This window comes from Heloderma suspectum, chromosome 2, assembly GCF_057233095.1.
Source record: "Heloderma suspectum isolate Gila_16-S chromosome 2, 16-S_ref, whole genome shotgun sequence".
Lineage (NCBI taxonomy): Eukaryota > Metazoa > Chordata > Lepidosauria > Squamata > Helodermatidae > Heloderma > Heloderma suspectum.
Window position 1 is genome coordinate 278,291,156 of NC_139459.1, and position 17,641 is coordinate 278,308,796.

Below are 17,641 nucleotides of genomic sequence, written 5' to 3' on the forward strand. Positions count from 1 at the left end.
GCGTGGGTGGGTGTAGGAAGTAAGGTCAGTGTGGTGAATACTACAAAAGTGGACTACTTGCCTATAGTTCCTTGCACTGGGCTGTTGGGGGGAAGAACAGGAATTGAGAACCAAAGTTGTAATGTCTCTGCCTAAATTACTTTGGAAAGTGAGCTCGTCAGATCAGCTTATCACTAGGCTCCACATTGACTCGGGTAGGTCAGATCTGCTTGACACAAGCACGGTAGTGTGATAAAAGCCTTTTTCATATTTGTTCCTCAGTTAGGATCCTCCAGTTGCTTGGCTGAGAATGTCATCCCTAGAACTCGGGTGTGAGGTATAGAATTCATAAGCATAAAGCTGAGTAGGGATGGAGTTTGTGTGTCTTCTATCAAAGGCAAGTGCTTTGGTTCCTTTCTGTTAAAAGTAAAACTGAATAAAGATGCATTATGTTTGAGTGCTCTGGATCGTGTAAAGCAGGGGTGGGCAACTTGTAGCCCTGTAGATATTTTGGCCTAGCACTCTCGCTGCTGGCTAGGACTGATGGGAGTTGTAAGCCAAAACATCTGGAGGGCCACAAGTTGCCAGCCGCTGATATAAAGGTGGTGGTGGGGGACTGATTGATCTGAGTTATGACTGTGCCTATTCACTTTAGCATGGGGGTGTTACTGAAACCAAACATTAAGGATGTGATTATGCACCTCTAGTTGGTTGTTTTTATTCTATATGCTAATTTCTATATGGGACTACTTGGGGAGGGGAAGAGAAACAGGTGTATTATGGGTTCAGTTACACTCCTCCTGCATTTACAATCCATCCAATTTTAATATAACCTTGCTAACGGTCATATTTACTTTGGTCCAGGCAGGTCCATAAATACTGCTTGTTCTATGAAAAGGGAGGAGCCAGAGCTGCAGGAAAAGAGCCTGACCTCTCAATTTCAGATAGGTGGTGGCTAAGTAACCTGAGCTCATGTGGAGTAGGAAAGGCACTCTTGACATGCTTTGGCTATATTTTTAGCAAAATATTAATGCAAACGTAATTGTCACATTTCTGTGGTTCAGCTCTCTCAATGAAGCATGTAGTCTGTAGCTGAGCTTGTCTCAAATTAAGTGCTCTGCGGTGGTGGAAAATGCCTTTCAGTCGTGGACTGAATGGGCCAAAAGGTGGAGGTAAAATCTTATTCTCTCAGAACCTTTCATCGAACTACACCTCCCGTCAGGCTTTGCTATGTGGTATGATCCGTAGATGGGGGGGGAGAGAAGAAGAGACTTGTGTTGGGACAAGAACAGCAGAAAAGGAATCCCTGCGTTGCAGAGAGAGGGAGGGATTGTGGTGGCCTGTGATGGATACGCGAGTCCCTTTCCGAAATTCCCTTATAGATTGCTCCTGCAAGGTTTGACCTCCCCGTTTTTTGTGGGGGTGGTTTGGCCCGAGCAGGTCGATCCACTCCCGACCGAAGGGGGAGCGGAGGCTCCTAGCGGGGGCTGGGAGCCCGGGCCGCCGGGTGGGGGCGGCACTTGGACGGGGGAGGGTCGGTCGGTGGGTGCTGGTGCTCGGGGAGTCCAGGAGCCAGAGCCTCCCCTCAGCGGTTGGTTGGTTGGTTGGTCCCGGTGCTGTTTGGTATTGGGGGGGCGCGCGCAAGACTATTGGGGGCGCACAACTGCTCTGGCTGCGGCCCCGTGAGGAGCCGCCGCCGCCGCCGCCGCCGCCGCCGCCTCCTCCTCCAGCTGGCGTGGTGGGTACCAGGGAAGGTGGTGCGTGGGGCTGGGGTGTGCGCGTGTAACGTTGAAATATGTGGGGGTGTATTTGGAATTGTGGCTCCAGGTGTGTGTGTATTCGGGCGGGGGGGGGGGTGGAGATCCTGGAATCTCAGGCGGGGTTGTCTTTGTGAGATATCTGATGTATAAACATCTGCTGTTGTCATAAAGGGAACTGAGGTTGAGGTTTTGTTTTGTTTTTATGGGGGTTGATCCACTGGGTTGAGTGTGTGTGTGTGTGTGTGTGTATGGGGTATGTGTGTAATATTGGGGTTTCAGGAAAGGATGTGGGGTTTGGTGATGTTTGTGATTGCGTGAATCTGTATGGGAATTTGGGGTGGAATAGAGGGCCTTGGTGGAGTGAGGGGAGTAGCTCCCTCAGAGGAGGGTGGGATGGTTCTGCTTTGTTAGGTATTGCGTCCCCTGTGGATGCATTTCTAAAACTAGGTTGACGGGACCCATTCTTAAAAACACAGTTTAATCACACTGCATGGCACAATCCTGTCATGGAGTCAGTCTCACCCAGGGTCTCCCTATCACAGAGGCTGGAGGTCACTTAAGGCCTGCCTGTGTTTTGGGTCTTAATAAACGGGTAACTACACAGATATGTGTGTACAGGATGGGAAACCAACTGCAAGGAGGAAAAAAGAGACACTTTGCTAAGCAAGTCAGATTCTCTGAACTAATTCAAAAGGTGTTGGGTAAACTGGCTCGATGTATCCGTGCTTTCCAAAGGCCTGTGGCCTGAAGCTATTAAAACAAGGAATGGAGGAAGATCCAAAGTATAATTAATTGCCAAAGAAAGACAGAAAATGAAGAACAATAATTTAGCAAATGCCTTAACAGTAGAAAAAGTACTAGTGTGCTTGGCATATTGTACAAGGCTTGGTGTTGATTATTCTTGCATATTTCTTCCCCACCCTATCCTTGGGGCCCAGGGTGGGTTACAGTACATCTTTTATTTCACTTTATTCTCACAATAGTCCTGCTACTAAGGTTGTTGTGGAGAGATACTGACTTCTCCAAGGCCACCCAGTAGGCTCCAAGACTGAGCAGGGGTTTGAACTTTTGTCTTTCAGATGCAAATGTAGTACTTGCTATCAGCTTCTAAATTAACCAGGATTAAGGCTCTTGGTAAATCATGGAAATTGCTGATGGCAGAAGCTCCCTAGACCACAGTCTAGGGAGTAATTTAGTCCAGGGAAATTTATGAGGAACTTTAAGCATGTACTATATGCCAGGTGAAAGATTAATTGTTGACAAAGTTGCTCTTCCTATATGTGCAGCACAACCTATACATGTTAAGTTAGAAGTAAGTTCCATTGCTCCCTAGTAAATGGGCACAGGGTTGCAGCCTTGCTAGATTTGTAATAGGAATTTAGGGAAAGTAGCTGTGCATCCTTGTATAGAAAGAGCTATACAGTAAAGAGTTTTTTAAAAGTTGGAATTAATTACAAAGAACAAGATGGCTAACATTTAAAGACATGTGTTTGGTTTGCTTACATAGCACCACCAGAGAGTATTGTGCTCTGTTAAGTTTCATAAGCAAAAAATAGACAGGTCTCTGCCCCTAAGGAACTTTCAATCTAATGCCAACTATGGGGAGGAGAATAAAATGGTGGGGAGGGATGAATATGAGCAAATCTACCTAAGCTTATTACAAGATTCTTAATAAAAGCCTTGTCTCCTTTGTACATTATTACTGTCTTTGGAATCTTACCTTGCCATTAATCACTGAAATATTTCAGCATCTTTTACTTTAAATTGATAGTGCTAGTTAATCCATGGAGCCTAGCCCTTGTCCCACCCCCAGTGATGGTAAATTGAATTTTTATGGTTAATGTATGATTTTAAAAAGGATATTGTTGAAGACAAATTAAAGGTGCAACAAGGGGGACCTAGGGAACACAAGGAGTATGCAGTCTTAAGCCCTTGTATTTTGACATAATGAAGAAGGGATGTAATATTTAGAAAAATTGGCACATAGCCATGGTTTCAAGGAAGCAAGCGACCGGATCTTTCCCAGCTTAGTACTTATTTCTTGATCAAGCTAGGAGTTGGATGCACTGCCAGTTCCTTTCACCTGAAATAAATACAATGTGGGTGTTTTTGAGCTGTCTCTTCTCCTGCCCTCACCCACATTCCACCTTGTTGAACTAACCATTTTCACAGGCATATCCTGATTCTCTTTCCTCTGCGGGTTTAGGGCCAGTTCTCCAGCTACATTCTGCAAAATGTAGAAGTCATTCCTTTGTGTACACATATATAAATATGCCCTGAGATTTCTATCTTGTACCCACCTGAGAGTAAGCCCCATTGAAATAAGTGGGATTTGCTTCTGAGTAGACATGTATAAGACTGAAGTGTATGGATTGTAAATGACTTACAAAGCAATCCTATGAATCTACTCAGAAGTGCCACTGAATTCAGTAGAGCTTACTTCCAGGTAAGTGGGTGTAGGACTGCAGCATTAGCATACTAAAAGTGCTATATAAGTGAGTATGCATATTAATTTGCCTAGGAGTGAACACCATTAGTAGCTTGCCTTTACTTTGCCTTTTTTACTCTGGCCCTCTGGCTGAAAGAGGTTCAACACCCCTACTTTAAACTGTACCAAATTCAGTTTTGAAGAAACTCTTGGGGGCTGCATTCCCATGGTGGGTAGGGCAAGAAACAAAAGGGGTGGGGGCAAAAATGCCACCATATTTTAGCTTAAAGCTCTTACTGCCAGTATCTAAGCCTTAGGAAAGGCATTTCAACCTTTTAGAATGGGGAAAAACTGCACAAATGTCAGGAAACCACCAAACAACTGGTGGCTCGAGGAAAGAGTGTGGAGCCAGGGGAAGGGGTTGTGGCCCTCTGAGGAACCGCAGAGGGCCATATTTTGACCCCAGGTCTGAGGTTCTGTACCCCTGGCTTAAAGGTTATTCTTGGTTTAAAAACACAGACTGTGACACTGTTTGACAACCCCTGATAGGAGAGGCAGTATAGAAGGCCTGTTCACTAACTTGTACTAAACAAGTTATGTTCAGTAATATAGACAAATTATCAATTTCTAATAAGCCTTTGGAATACATTATCTCAGAATATTGAAGTGGAGAATTTAGCAAAGTCCAACATGAAGGATTGGTTATCCATTTTGAATGGGGGTCTTCAACTGGGATAAAGGCGACAATAGCAAATAATCAAACATACTTCCTAGTGAGTTATGTGACTTCTAGTGTTTCAGTACTGATAATGAGAGATTAAATTGGATGGGCTATGGATCTGATTCAGATTTTGCTCACGTATTAAGTTTTGTTTTCTTATCATGGGGCATTGTACCTTTTACCATAATACATGTTAAAAGTGCAATCCATATGTATTTGTAGAAAAATTTGAGGAATACAGCAAGGAGGAACTGGTCCCAGCTTATTCAGGGAATTGGAATGTAAAGCTGATAATGAAATCCTGATTCTTATGCTTGTACCAAGAAATGAGATGGCATGGTTGGGGCTTGGAGGGACTGCTGAAATAAAGATGTGGAAAATGAAAGTTGGAGAGCCAGTGTAGTATTGTATATAGGACTGTGGGACTTCAGCAAAGGAGACCCGAGTTCAAATCCCCACACAGCCAAGAAGCTCACTGGCTGACCATGAAGCTTACTGGCTGACCAGTCATTATCTAAACTACCTCACAAGGTAGTTATTAGGATAAAATGGAGAACCATGTATGCTGTCTGGTGTTCCTGAGAGTAAAGACAGAATAAAGATTTAATAATAAATACATTTTAAAAGGACGTTCTGGGTTAGATAGTAATTCAGATCAGTTTGTAAAAGGGCTCTTGGCTTGTAAAGCTATGGAGGAAGAATGTGATGTTGGATATGGATGAAAGACTTATGTACACTACCGGCTTAAGCTTATTTAACTCATGTCTGCCACACACACGCATGTACCCTGGGAGGTTTGGGGGGCAGGGCAGGGAGAGAATATAGTTTATTTTAGTCTGCATTTGCTTCTCAGACTTTGCCTACTCCCTGCATATATGCAAGGCAGAAAGCACTGTATGTTTATGGTTTTTAAGCGGAGATCTGGAGAGAACAGGCAGGGTGTAGTCATAATGTAATTGTATATCACATTTTCCACAATACATTGTGCTCAAAGTGGTTCACAAAACAAATACAATAGCCATAATTATAATACATTACAGTACAACATAAACTCAATTACAGTTCATTTGAAACATATCAAAATTTAAATAAGAGCAAGCTATGCCAGATGGTCAGTCAGCAATATCCAAGGTTGTATGCTTATACCATATATTAATATACCTGTCTCTTGCAGGGTCCCTGAAGATGACATGGAGTATGGCTAGCTCACTATGGAGGCAACAACTTAGCAGGTGTGGTAGCTGCTGCTGATGACTGAACACGGCTGGACTTGCTGAGGGAAGCAGGAGGGTGGCAGGAGCTGGAGTCTCTCAAGGGTTCTGATGCCAGGCCTCCATAAGAAGCCATGATCACCCTGATAACTGAGCAGCTACAGAAACAGAGTTTGGAGGAACTGAAATGCACATCCTTCAGCATCAGCTTGGTAAGATTTGCCCTGCCTTGCCTTGGTCCTGAAAGTTAGGTCAGGGTTAGAAATATCTTTTGCTTTTATACTGAGGTGTAGTTTCATTTTGGTTGAAGAAAGGATGGAAAGACTGGTACTGTGCTGCTGACTATGGCCAGGATCCAAAGAACCATGAAGCTAATTTTGTGAGTCTCAAGAGCCTTCAGACTTCTTTTTTCTTGAACAGCCTGCTGCTCATGCTGTATCATAAGCTGCTTTTGAAACTGCGGGGAGATTCAAAAACAGCTTATGATATGGCATGGGGATCTGCTGTTCAAAGAAGTCCTTTTTTTAATCCACTGGTGTAACACAAGCCTCTTGCATGAGGCAAAGCAGTTCTTTGGATTCCAGCCTACTATTTTATGCTTACTGAGAATCAGTAGGATGCTGGGTTCTGTAGGAAGAAAGGGATGTATTGTAGCACGTGCAGTGCTAGCCCCATATGTGTTTTGTTGTGTCTCACTGTCAATCACTTTTACAGATTTCTCTGTGCTTCAGTATGTGCCCTAGAAAAGCTAAACTAGCCCTCAGACACACTTCTAGCACCACTGCAATTATAGATATGAGTACAACTTCTAGTGTGATGTGCAAGTATTGGTCAGTGTCCATGAAATAGCTTGCACTTGTCCCCCTTGCCTTCCCATAGTCAGAAGAGATTTTGGAAAAAAAAAATAGTATGTGCAAGGATGGGTGAGTACCTGTGCGCTCAAGAAACTTTAAAATGCAAAGAGACAAGAGGCTGAATGACAATGTAAAGTGAGGCTACCTGTCCCAGTCAGCAGTGTCCTGCTATTCAAGAACATTTTCTTTTCCTCAAGAGTGGAACTGAGTAGACTCGAAACTGGTTCTGATCTCCAAGTCAATTTTACTACAGCATTGTTTGGGATTATGGAAATGGATTGCAGTGTTAGGGGTGGGGAAACAGTGCAAACAAGCATCCTTGCTTCCTCCCCTTACATTGGTACAGTTATCAAACTACTGATGCAGGGTTGAGGCTAATGCCATAGTAGTGTGAAGTTGGACCTCTTTCTCCTTAGAAATTATCCTAACTAAGAAGAGAGATGCAACTCTACACAATACATATAATTAACCTATGGAACTCAGTGCTATGTGATAATGTCTACCAGGGTAAATGGATAGGCTTAGAACTGGCTAATAGTCATAATAGGCAGAAGTGAAATCTCCGTAATTAAGAGATGACGTGGTACTTGATTACCAGATGCTAAAGACCTACAGGGGAATGATATTGCTGTCATGTCCTGAAGTTCCTTGTGTTTTCTGGCTAGCAACTACTGAAAGAAAAGTTCTGAACCAGATGCATCACTGCTGTGACTCAACATGGCCATTCTTACATTGCAGTAGTGGAGGAAGCAGTCTGAATTTAGTAAAACAAAAGCAAGGGAAAAGGAGTGTTGATAGCTCACAACAGCTGTCAAGAATTGAGACTGTGGTGTTAGCAGAAGGAAAGCTTCAGATGATAAGTAGAAATGAGTCTTGGTTTACTTGGATCACATAAACAGCCTGTGATATTAGCAGGTGTTTAGCCTGAGGCAGCAGTTTGGATTATCCTGTTCTGCTACCAGAAAATCCAAACTTCATGATTGGAATAAATTAGACAAATTAGAAAAGCCTGCATACAGTTCAGTCATGTAAATAATTACTCAAGGGGAGGCTGACCTGTTACATCTCCCCTCCTCCTTCTGCTGATGGTGCTGCTGCCTCCCCCGCTCCCCTCTAGTGTTGCGTTATATGAGAAAATGAGAGTCCCAGATTTGTAGCCTCCATAGCTTGGCACTCTGTTTAGCAAAGAGTTGTGCTATGGTGGCTGCATGTCTGTGTCACTTTTCTAGGGTTGATGCCAGTAGCCCTTCAGTGCTAAAAGTGAGAGCAGTATGCCTGCATCCTTTATAGAAGAGCTAGAGATTGCATACATGACCTTCTGTGTCTCCTAATGATGAAAGGTCTAAGGCTAGAAGAGTAAGAGATATGCCATGCCATTGTGTGGCCTAGTGCTAGATACAGCCCAATGACTTGTTAGTTGTACACCCAGCTATATCACTGCAACAGAGGCAGGTAATTATTTATTTACTTTATTTAAAGTGTTGCTACCCTGCTGTTCAGCCAAACAGGCTCTTGGAGCAGCTTACAAAGATAATGAGGGTTTCCGCCCACAGATTTACAATCTGAATGACTTGACACAAAAGGAAAAGGGTTGGGTGGTGGTGGGGAGAATATACAAGTTTGCACCTTGGGTATTCACCCGGGGACTGTTGATGCTTGCTGCAGATGAGTGACAAATTATTCAGCTGATGTTCCAAATTTGTAGCATTGTTCTAATTCTCAACATGTTTAGGAGTTCTTTTGGGCAGAACTTGGAAAGCATTGGCAGGGTCGGGGGGGGGGGGTGTCACAGATCAGGGGAAGCAATTTCAGCAGAAAAATGAGGCAATAATTTAGAGATGAAGGAATTGTTTTAGAGCAATAGGGAGGAACTGGGGTCTTTATTGGCTGAATACATCTTGTCCTAAACACTACTACTTGGGTAGGTATTCCTACCCAATATTGCTTATTTTTTCAAGGTGTTTATCAAGGATTGCCTGCACACTTCATTTTTTTCTGCTGTAGGGCAAGAAATAATGTTTTTTTTCCTCTTTTTACCATGCTGGTCCTGTCTGCAGTGTGGACAAGCAAAGACAAGTGAGGGACAAATATGGTCTGAAATTATTCCTATGAGTTGACTACAGATATATCCCAAGTTAGCATTATTTCTGCTGCTGCTCTGATAGGCAAAGGTCAAAGGATATTTTGCCCTTGAATTACTGAGTTCAAAGGAGTAAACTCTCTAGACAAGGTGATAGAATGAGAATGAAAGTGTGAGGTAGGGGATCAAGATGCTGATGTGTTGCCTTGCTTTATAGACTATTATTCAAGCTTCCTACTGCAGTAGAAATGGGCATGCTGCAGTGGAAGGCTTCAGTTGCCTGTCTGTTGCTTCCAAAACCCAGATACTTTTCCGTGTTGTATTACCATGTTCCTTGTGTGAGGACTTTGGAGCACCCTTCACAAGGGAAATTGGCCTGCACTTTTCCAGTTCTCCCACCAATTTCTAGCTTGTGGGCATGTGTTTTATCTGCCTTGTTTCCTGATCAACCCAATCCTATATTATTTAAATCTAAAGCATTTCTGGGTCTGTACTTCCTCCATATTTTTTCTTAATAGGGACAGAATCAGCTGTACAAAGAAATCCCCTCTACACACTATCCCTGTAACCTAAGGAGAGGTGGCCTGACTTGGAAAACCAAAGAAAATGTACTCCTATGTCAAAATTTAATTAAAAAGGGAGTGATGCAGTGGAATATGAAGCATGTGCTTCCTGATTCTTTTTAGGTCTGGAGTCCATGGTGAACGTGCCTGGAAATTAATAAGTTAAAACAGCACAAAGTCACTGCAGGTGCAGCCAGGAACAGAACTCATCTTTTCCATACAGAAGTTTGAACACTGAGGTGTAGACTTCCAAGAATGGGATGTGGCCTAATGAAGCATTTGCAGGGAAGGTACAATCAAGAGCATAATGTTGTTTGAGCAGATGAAGCTCTGCAGCAGAGAGCCAATGATTTGGAATGGAAAGGGGCTTCTTTTCAACCCTATGAGTTTTAACCCCCTGGATAATGCGCAGAGACATGCTATTCTGTCAGCATTTGGAAACAAAGCATTGTTACCGGGGTGGGGGGTGAGAATGGCAAGAATGAGCCCTTCCCAAAACTCTTTCTGTGGCCTTGAGATTTTAGTTAGGTGTGTTTTTGTCTGTTATGATCAAACAAGGGATTTGGGGGAGATCAGAATGTAGCTCATTGCTTTACATAATAGTAGCGGGTCTTAGTATGGCTCACTGTATTTAATGTTTGGCTCACCTTCTGTATATTAAGAAAGCTGGCATATAGACAAAATAATACATGGTCCTTGCTCCAAAGAGCTTCCTGTCATCAAAGAACAGCGAAGGAGTAAAGTGAAAGAGAAATGGGGGGTCAGTACAAATTTAGAATGGTTCCATGGCCATACTCTAGAACTGTAGTTCCTTGTTCTGTCTTTTTACATTTGTATGATTGGGAATCTACTACAGACATGGCACCAAGGAGGCGGTTTAAAGATGTGTAGAGCCCCCACAGCAAATGGCTTGTGGATGAGTATAAGATCAGCATAATGTAAAGGACTGGTAGTCAAGCTTGAGCAAAACAGGGTGTCTATCTGATTGTTTTGCCCTTTCCAACTGTAGTGTAGCATTCAGATTAAAACAAGTTTTGGAAACCTTTTCTTTGGGCAAAGCTTGACGGCTTGCCACGAAGATCAGGGTGGGGGAGGTGTCGGAGGAACTGGGGAATTCAGATAGGGCATGAAATCTGAATGTTGCTAGTCCCATAGCTGCTATTGGCATACTGTGATAGGCCATGGCTGATACTGGCATACCATATGGTGGGAATTACAGAACCGGAGGTGCTTATGAGATTCTGGTCCTTGCTGTGATGTGGTGACTCCTTGTGTTTCCCTCCCTAGCCTTTGCCTGATCATGCTGATGTGGCCAGCTGTGGCAGCCCCTTCCAGATAGCGCCTGGTAAGAGCGTCTGGCTGGACTTCCACCTTTTGTGCCTACATCCATCTCTCTTGTCTGTTCTTTTTATCTTCTAATGTTCTCTATATGAAGCACATTGCTAATATGATTAGCCTGCTTTCCAGGTCTCCTTCTGGAGGCCATGTATTTTGTTATACCATTTCCACACTCAAAAGAACACTTGGTGCAAATGTAGGGGCAAGCTTTGGGTTCATTTTAGTAAGAAGCATTCCCCAGAGTTACAGGCAGGGAGGGTGTCCCACTAAGTAATGTGAGTAGCTATTTTCAGTAAATAAATGTAATTTATACTTCTGAGGAATGGAGGAAAAATTGCCTATAAAACAGAGAAGTCTTGTTCTGTGTAGTGGTTTTCCAAATGAGTCCTGCTAATGTTCTATTTTGTCTATATCTGTATCAGCAACCATCACTATTTTATCTAAGGCAGTTTAATGTTGCAGTATCCATAGTGGGTGTTGCCCATATTAAAATGTTACATACTCAAGTAGTATTATGGTCATGTAAACACTTCAGGATAGATATTACTAATAATTAGCTCTTGGTAAAAACTATGCAGTAGTAAGAAGAGTAACACTGGTGGAATACCACTGTGATAAATAACTTGCTATTAGCACTTGAATTATGGATGTGCTTGATTATGCATGGAGACAGAATGAATGCCAGGTAGATAACAGAAGGCGTATAATCTTAATTTAAAAATTAGTAGTTGCCTTCCTCAACAGTGCTCTTACTGTTATTGGCTCAAATGGAATATTGGAAGATAATTAATCTCAGCTATGTGTCATAAAACCTTAAGATATCAAACTGTGTTCCTAGAATCCTTAGCAACTCTTAAAGAAATAAAGCAGTTCAGAGTGTTCCTGATACTGAGGCTTAAGTATAATAGCTTCTAGGCACTTCTTTTAAAGTCACACCTTCATTTGCAGCACATTCTCTTCTTTAGGCACATTTTTGTACAAGAGATAAAGAAAACACATGATCTCTCCTAAAGTGACTCATTCTTGTAACTGTTCTGGTCACTTCTGTTAGAGATGTATGTTGTACCACAACCTATGACTCTTTTGTGCTCTGTAGGTTTAGAATTAGGATGTTTTCCATTTACTAGTTTGTATGTGCATGGGGGTGGGGAGTGGAAAGTGTGTGTTTTTTGGTTAAACTACATCCTATAACAAGATGGGTCATCTTATTTATTGATTTATTACAGAATTTTCTATTCTACTCTGCCCTTAAGGAAGATGTCAGGGTGGCTTGCAAACAACCCCCCTTGGCTTTAAACTCATTAGCTTATCCCTGTTTGGCATGGGACATCATTAGCCTGTTTGGGTTTTGAACTGGATAACCTGAGTTCAAAGCACCTTCTCCTCTGCATAATACTGCTCCAGTAGAGGATATATAGTCTTTTAGTTGCCACAGGATTCATACGAATATATTGTGGCATTAACTGACTTGATCAGATGCATAAAGTGGACAGTGAAAGGATATATATGCATGCATGCAGAGGGATTTGTGTTTACAATGTAAGATTAAAAGCTAAAGGAATACATTGTACACATCAATTCAGTGGGCCCTGGCCTAAAAAAGGTATGCCACAATACATTTGTTAGTTCCACAGGTCATTTTTGCTACTCCAGACTAATATTGCTGAGCTTCTGGAGCTCAAATTGGCTGTGTGGGCATCATCTTGTGAGATTTGCAGGATAACAACATTACTCCCTTCTGTCTTGTCTGAAAGCATGGTTTTGTATTTCACAAGGTTACTGTCCTGTGCCTGCTCTTTTCCTTTTTGGTGTGGCATGTTTGTTTCTAGCTTCTGTGTTGGTCTTATTTCTGTTTGCAAGTCTGACACTGATAATCTTGTTCTTCAATATGTTTTTGGATGAAGTTATCCAAATTAGCTTTTTGTCATTTTTAGAAAGCTCTGCGATACATCTGTTAGGCGCAGGAAACTCTTGAATCAAGCTCAGGGCTTCTTTGCTGGATTTATTTCAGGGCTTCATGTATTTTGGCTGGGCGGTTCACTCATTTGATGATTGTCCCCAGTACCTTTGGCTGCTTCTGCAGCTATGGAGAGTGATGGGCAAAGGAGTCTTAGAAGAACCATGCCATTACATTAAAACAGTCCTTTTGGAAGAACAGCACAGGACTGCTTCTTGCATTACTCTTAAGGCATTGTTAGGAAGGGAAGTGGCTGGAAGATGTTACTATTTTCTGGTTATAAAGACATAGGGTAAAGTTCAATTAAGTCCATCTGCTGACAGAACTGTTTCCATTGGTGGAACAGGGAGGAGAGCAATTCCCCCTCCCCCTGCAGCCCCTCATGCATCCTCAAAATCTGTTCCAGTTGGGGGGCCCTCCAGAGCAGATCTTGGGGGCTATGGGAGGCTGCAGGGGGAAGAGGAGAAAGTCCCATCATACAAGCAGACTTCTGCTTACATAATGGATTTCACCCATACATCTTCCAGAGATTTCATTATGTGTGTTAAGAATGCATGTAGGTGAAACACACACATGAAAAGCAGCCATAAATCTTTGGTGCTACTAAACGTGGAACCACTTGAAAGAAGCAGGAAGTATTAGTACTTCAGCAATTCTTCAGTTTCATTTGGATCTCTAATTTGTGTTCTCAGTTGTTGAGTCAACTGTTCCCATTGTTCATTTCCTCCAATAGGAGGAAATCTTTGAGAGTATGGCTTAATCTCCTCCCTCACCCTGACAACTTGTCCCAACTATAATTGGGATGTAATTATAAAATAAAATTTGTTTGTCCCCTCAAAATTTATTCCCTTATTCTCATCCGCAAATGCTTCCTTTCTAGCATGTTAACATAATAATTTTTGAATGTAGAGACCTCTTCTGCACCGTGGGAAGAAATGGGATGGTTATCATAATTAGGGGACTAAACAGAATAAATCGTAATGTTATCCTGGAGAACATCCCCCAACTCTTGTCATTGTGATTTTTGATGCAGAATAATCAAACCATAAATCCTAATGGGCAGTGAGAAAAGTGTAATAATTGGGACCATATCTGAACTAATAAACTAGATAGAGCCATTATCTGGAAGGGTTCTTCATACTACAACTGCAGTTGTAGAAGGTTCTAGAAATGAGGGAGTGGGGTAATGGGGCTCCAAAATTGATGCTATTCAGTAAAAAGAAGGCAGCTAGGAGTGCTGATTCCCCACTTGCCAAAGGATGTAATTGGGTGTATCTGGGATGTGAATAGGGGTGGATACCGGAGCCCTTATATCTTCTTATATTCTCGGCCTTGTGATATTTCTTGCAGAGGGAGGTTCATGGAGGGACCTGGCTCCCTGTCCAAAGATCCATCTTCAGGACAATACAGGTCTTTACCAACACTCCAGCTTGAGCCTTCCCCTGCCCCCCTGCAGCCCAGACAGCAGCACTCAGAACAGCCTTGCAGCCCAAACACTGGCCACCAACCCACTAGTCTCAGAAAAGGCTTCTGTGCCCCCCACCAAACGACACTGCCGTTCACTCTCAGTGCCCGAAGACCTCTCCCGTTGGCAAGCTGTCTGGAGGCCCCTGGGCTCCAAAGTGTGGACACACATCAAACGTCGGGACAACAGTGGAGGGGACACTTTGACAGTTCAACCCCAGAACCTGGCCCAGGGAGCCAACAGACTTTGCTTCAACCCTGCCCCCAGCGCCTCTCATCAGTGTGTTCAAGATGGTGCTGGTGGTGGCAGGAGCCCACCTTTCTTTAGTCTGGCCCTCTCCCGAGAATCGCCAGCAAGTGTACCATGGGAGACTGGAGAGACTTTGCAGCCCTACCCTCTGCAACGACGTTTCTCCCTCTCGCCTGTCAGATTCCTGCCCTCCCCGCAAAGCTCTACCACCTCCACACCAGAGCTGCTTCGACACCAGCACAGCCTTCCTCGCAGCCGCTCACAACCCTGTGACTTGGACACCAGGAAATGTGGTCTCAAGAGGCGCCATGATGAGGATGTGAGGTGGCATAGGCCCTCACTTGATTTCTACAAGATGAATCAGGTAGGGAAGGAAGCGGACACTGTCCTCATCTGCTTGGCTTCAGAGAACAAGTGAGCAAAGTTGATGAAAGCCTGCATTTAAGCTTATAGGAAAGGGTGGCATGAAATATAGCAAAAAAACTTGTTCTCCTGACCTTATCCTTAGCTATGTCCAGTAACGTGCTACTGTGAGATGGCTCAAGAGCACTGAAATATACTGAGAGAAAATTGGGAGTCACACTTATTTTTTTGTATGTTACCAGCAAAACATGTCGCTCCACATTTATTTATTGGAAACACTGGGCCAGGTGCACCACGAGAGGTGACACAGACTCTGCCCCAAGGACTTGTACACTTGCATTACCAATTTACAGTTGAAGCTACTGCTTTATGTTCATTAATTTCATTTATTCCATTTCTGTACTGCCCAATAGCTGAAGCTTTTATTAGCTGTACGGTTCATGCTTGACCAGCAGTAGTTGGGTGTTAAATTATTGCTGGAAGATCCAACAGTCATTTCAAGACTCCCGGATCCACACTGGAGCAAATTAGGACAGAAATGGCTGAGTAGAGTGCCCGTTCCAAAGACAGCATCCTCCATACTCAGTGTAAGGGATTCAGTTATGGTTCCTGTTCTTCTTCTCTGCATGGGGCAAAGCATATAGGACTAGGAAGGTAGTTTAATTCTTACTAAACTACAGTGTGAACCATACAGAAATACTGGAGTTACTGAGGCTAGACTCCTGTTTGAGAAGGCTGACAAGAATGAATGCATGGATGGAGAGGCCATGGATTAAATTAACACAGATATGATGGGAAAAGTAAGTTGGCATTGGAGGAGCAGGTTTCGTGAACCTAGAGTGATTCAGGAAGGCTTTAGTAGAATAGCCTGTCAGCAGAAGTAGCCCCACACTTGGCAGTTTAGGCCTGTAATTAAAGCAGTTTTTGAGAATCCAGCTCTTGTTCCAATTACTCTCCACAGCCACTAGTGGGTTTACAGAAGCTCCCCCATCTTCAGAAGCTGCAAGTAGTTTCTCTCCAGGAGTAGAAAAGGTGATCTAGCCATGATCCCAAGCAACACCTAAAAGTGCTATAGTGCAACAAAGCATGAATATGGTTATAATCTTCTCAGTAGAAATGAATAATAAAGCTAAGGATAAAAGATGCTGGCATTTAAACGTTGTCTTTGCTTTTTACAGAAACCATTTGCAGGAGGTGTCTGTCAGTTAGACAAATCTGAGGAAGGTGGCTATCCATCATGGCTCTTGCCCTGCAGCCCACAGGCACCCTCAGCTCCATGCAGTCCCATCAGCAATTGCATCCAGGTGCTTAGTGAAAGTGAAGAGGAGGAGGAGGAGGAGGCAGCAGAACAAGCAGCAAGGCGATTAAACTGGAATTTAGCAAGCAAAAGGACACTCTTCCAACCAGACTTTAGTGATCTGGATTTAACTTTGATTGAGGAGAACTAGGGGTTGGATGACTCCTTGAAAACCTGACTGGGGTCAGCAGCAAGGGGAGGCTGCACTCTGGATGAGAGCACGGGGAGTGGGGTGGGTGCTTAGGGTAAGTGGCGGTGGGACCAATGGGGTTTTGTCTGCTTGTTTCTTTTGTATTAAAAAAAAATTGATAAATGAAAGTTGTGTGTGTCTGGGATGGGGTGACAAAGCCCTGCCAGGAGGTGGAGAAATTAGGATCTTCCCTTCACTCCAGCCTTGCCAGTAACCAGCACTCCATTCTCAGCAAGCCCCTTGGGGCCCCAAAGCTCAGAAACCTTTCCCCCTAAGAGAGAAAGATAAGAGTTGTACAAAGACCTCACTTCACATTCCAGATGGAATCCTACATATGGGGGCAAGATTGGTGTGAGGTAATAAACATCCTGGGTTAATAAATTAATACATAAAATGAGCAGGGCTGAAGGCTTTTTGTTGCAATGCTCTGAAATAATCATGTCTTTCCACCCACCTGCCAAATTCTTTTGCTCAGTGAATGAGCCTGCTTCCTTATGACCTGTTAGAATTGAATTCAAGGCTGTAGCTAGGAAGGAAGAGGACAGCAGCAAACTTAAAACCCAAACTTTTTGCATGGGTTTAATTTTCCTTTATAAATAAGTTACAAAAATTAAACATCTTGATCTTGTCTCAATTCAAGTAATGTCATCCTACTGTTAGAATGTAAAACTTAATTTAACTCCCTGTGTAAAGCTATCTGTTTTGCCAGAGATAGAAAAGAGACTGAAGTGGGCAAGTAGAAGTTCATCAGAAAGAGAAATATGTATGTGGTGAGAAAAGGTAAATGCAATTACTGAACAGATAAGAGATGTGTGTTTGATAGTGAAGACTTTATTAAAGGGTTATAGAAGCCAATCAAGAGTTTATCAGAACACATTAGATAAATGCTACGGTTCAATAGGGAAAACCTGTACTTTTAAATGGCTGCATAAGAGGCAGAAATCCAACAAGTGCAGCCCCCCCCATGATAGTATTATATTTGTTCAATCTCTCCCTCGCAGCTTTTATAGGCCTTGGACTCTTCCTTTTAATGTCTCTGAACAGATGTAGCTTGTTAGCACAAAAACAAAAGTGTAATGAGGTGTTAAAAAGGAGAGTGTTAACTAGCTGTGCTTTGAAAGCTGAAACAGAAATCCAACAGGAGAAGCCTGCCTTGCTCCATTGGCGGAATTTCTGCTTGTCATGG

General features: G+C 43.1%; 1 protein-coding gene across 8 annotated transcripts; it reads left to right on the forward strand.

Moving 5' to 3' along the window:
* Positions 1 to 259: 259 nt before the first annotated feature.
* FAM53C (family with sequence similarity 53 member C) lies at positions 260 to 17,060 on the forward strand. 8 transcript variants are annotated; one of them, XM_084839492.1, is made up of 6 exons: positions 260 to 376; positions 6,063 to 6,311; positions 9,552 to 9,886; positions 10,884 to 10,941; positions 14,242 to 14,969; positions 16,147 to 17,060. In XM_084839492.1, the coding sequence occupies exons 3-6, from the start codon at positions 9,857 to 9,859 to the stop codon at positions 16,414 to 16,416; spliced, it is 1,086 nt and encodes a 361-aa protein (XP_084695618.1). In that variant the 5' UTR covers positions 260 to 376; positions 6,063 to 6,311; positions 9,552 to 9,856; the 3' UTR covers positions 16,417 to 17,060. The 8 variants fall into 8 exon arrangements, with proteins under 8 accessions (XP_084695618.1, XP_084695623.1, XP_084695616.1 ...); XM_084839494.1 differs by lacking the exon at positions 260 to 376 and adding an exon at positions 1,236 to 1,375 and having other exon boundaries at positions 9,720 to 9,886; XM_084839495.1 differs by lacking the exon at positions 260 to 376 and adding an exon at positions 1,423 to 1,717.
* Positions 17,061 to 17,641: the final 581 nt, after the last annotated feature.

Coding starts and splice junctions, on each gene's coding strand:
- FAM53C (XM_084839490.1), top strand. CDS start 6,234: ATGATCACCCTGATAACTGAGCAGCTACAGAAACAGAGTTTGGAGGAA. Junction 6,312..10,883: donor CATCCTTCAGCATCAGCTTG/GTAAGATTTGCC, acceptor TTCCCTCCCTAG/CCTTTGCCTGATCATGCTGA. Junction 10,942..14,241: donor CCCCTTCCAGATAGCGCCTG/GTAAGAGCGTCT, acceptor TATTTCTTGCAG/AGGGAGGTTCATGGAGGGAC.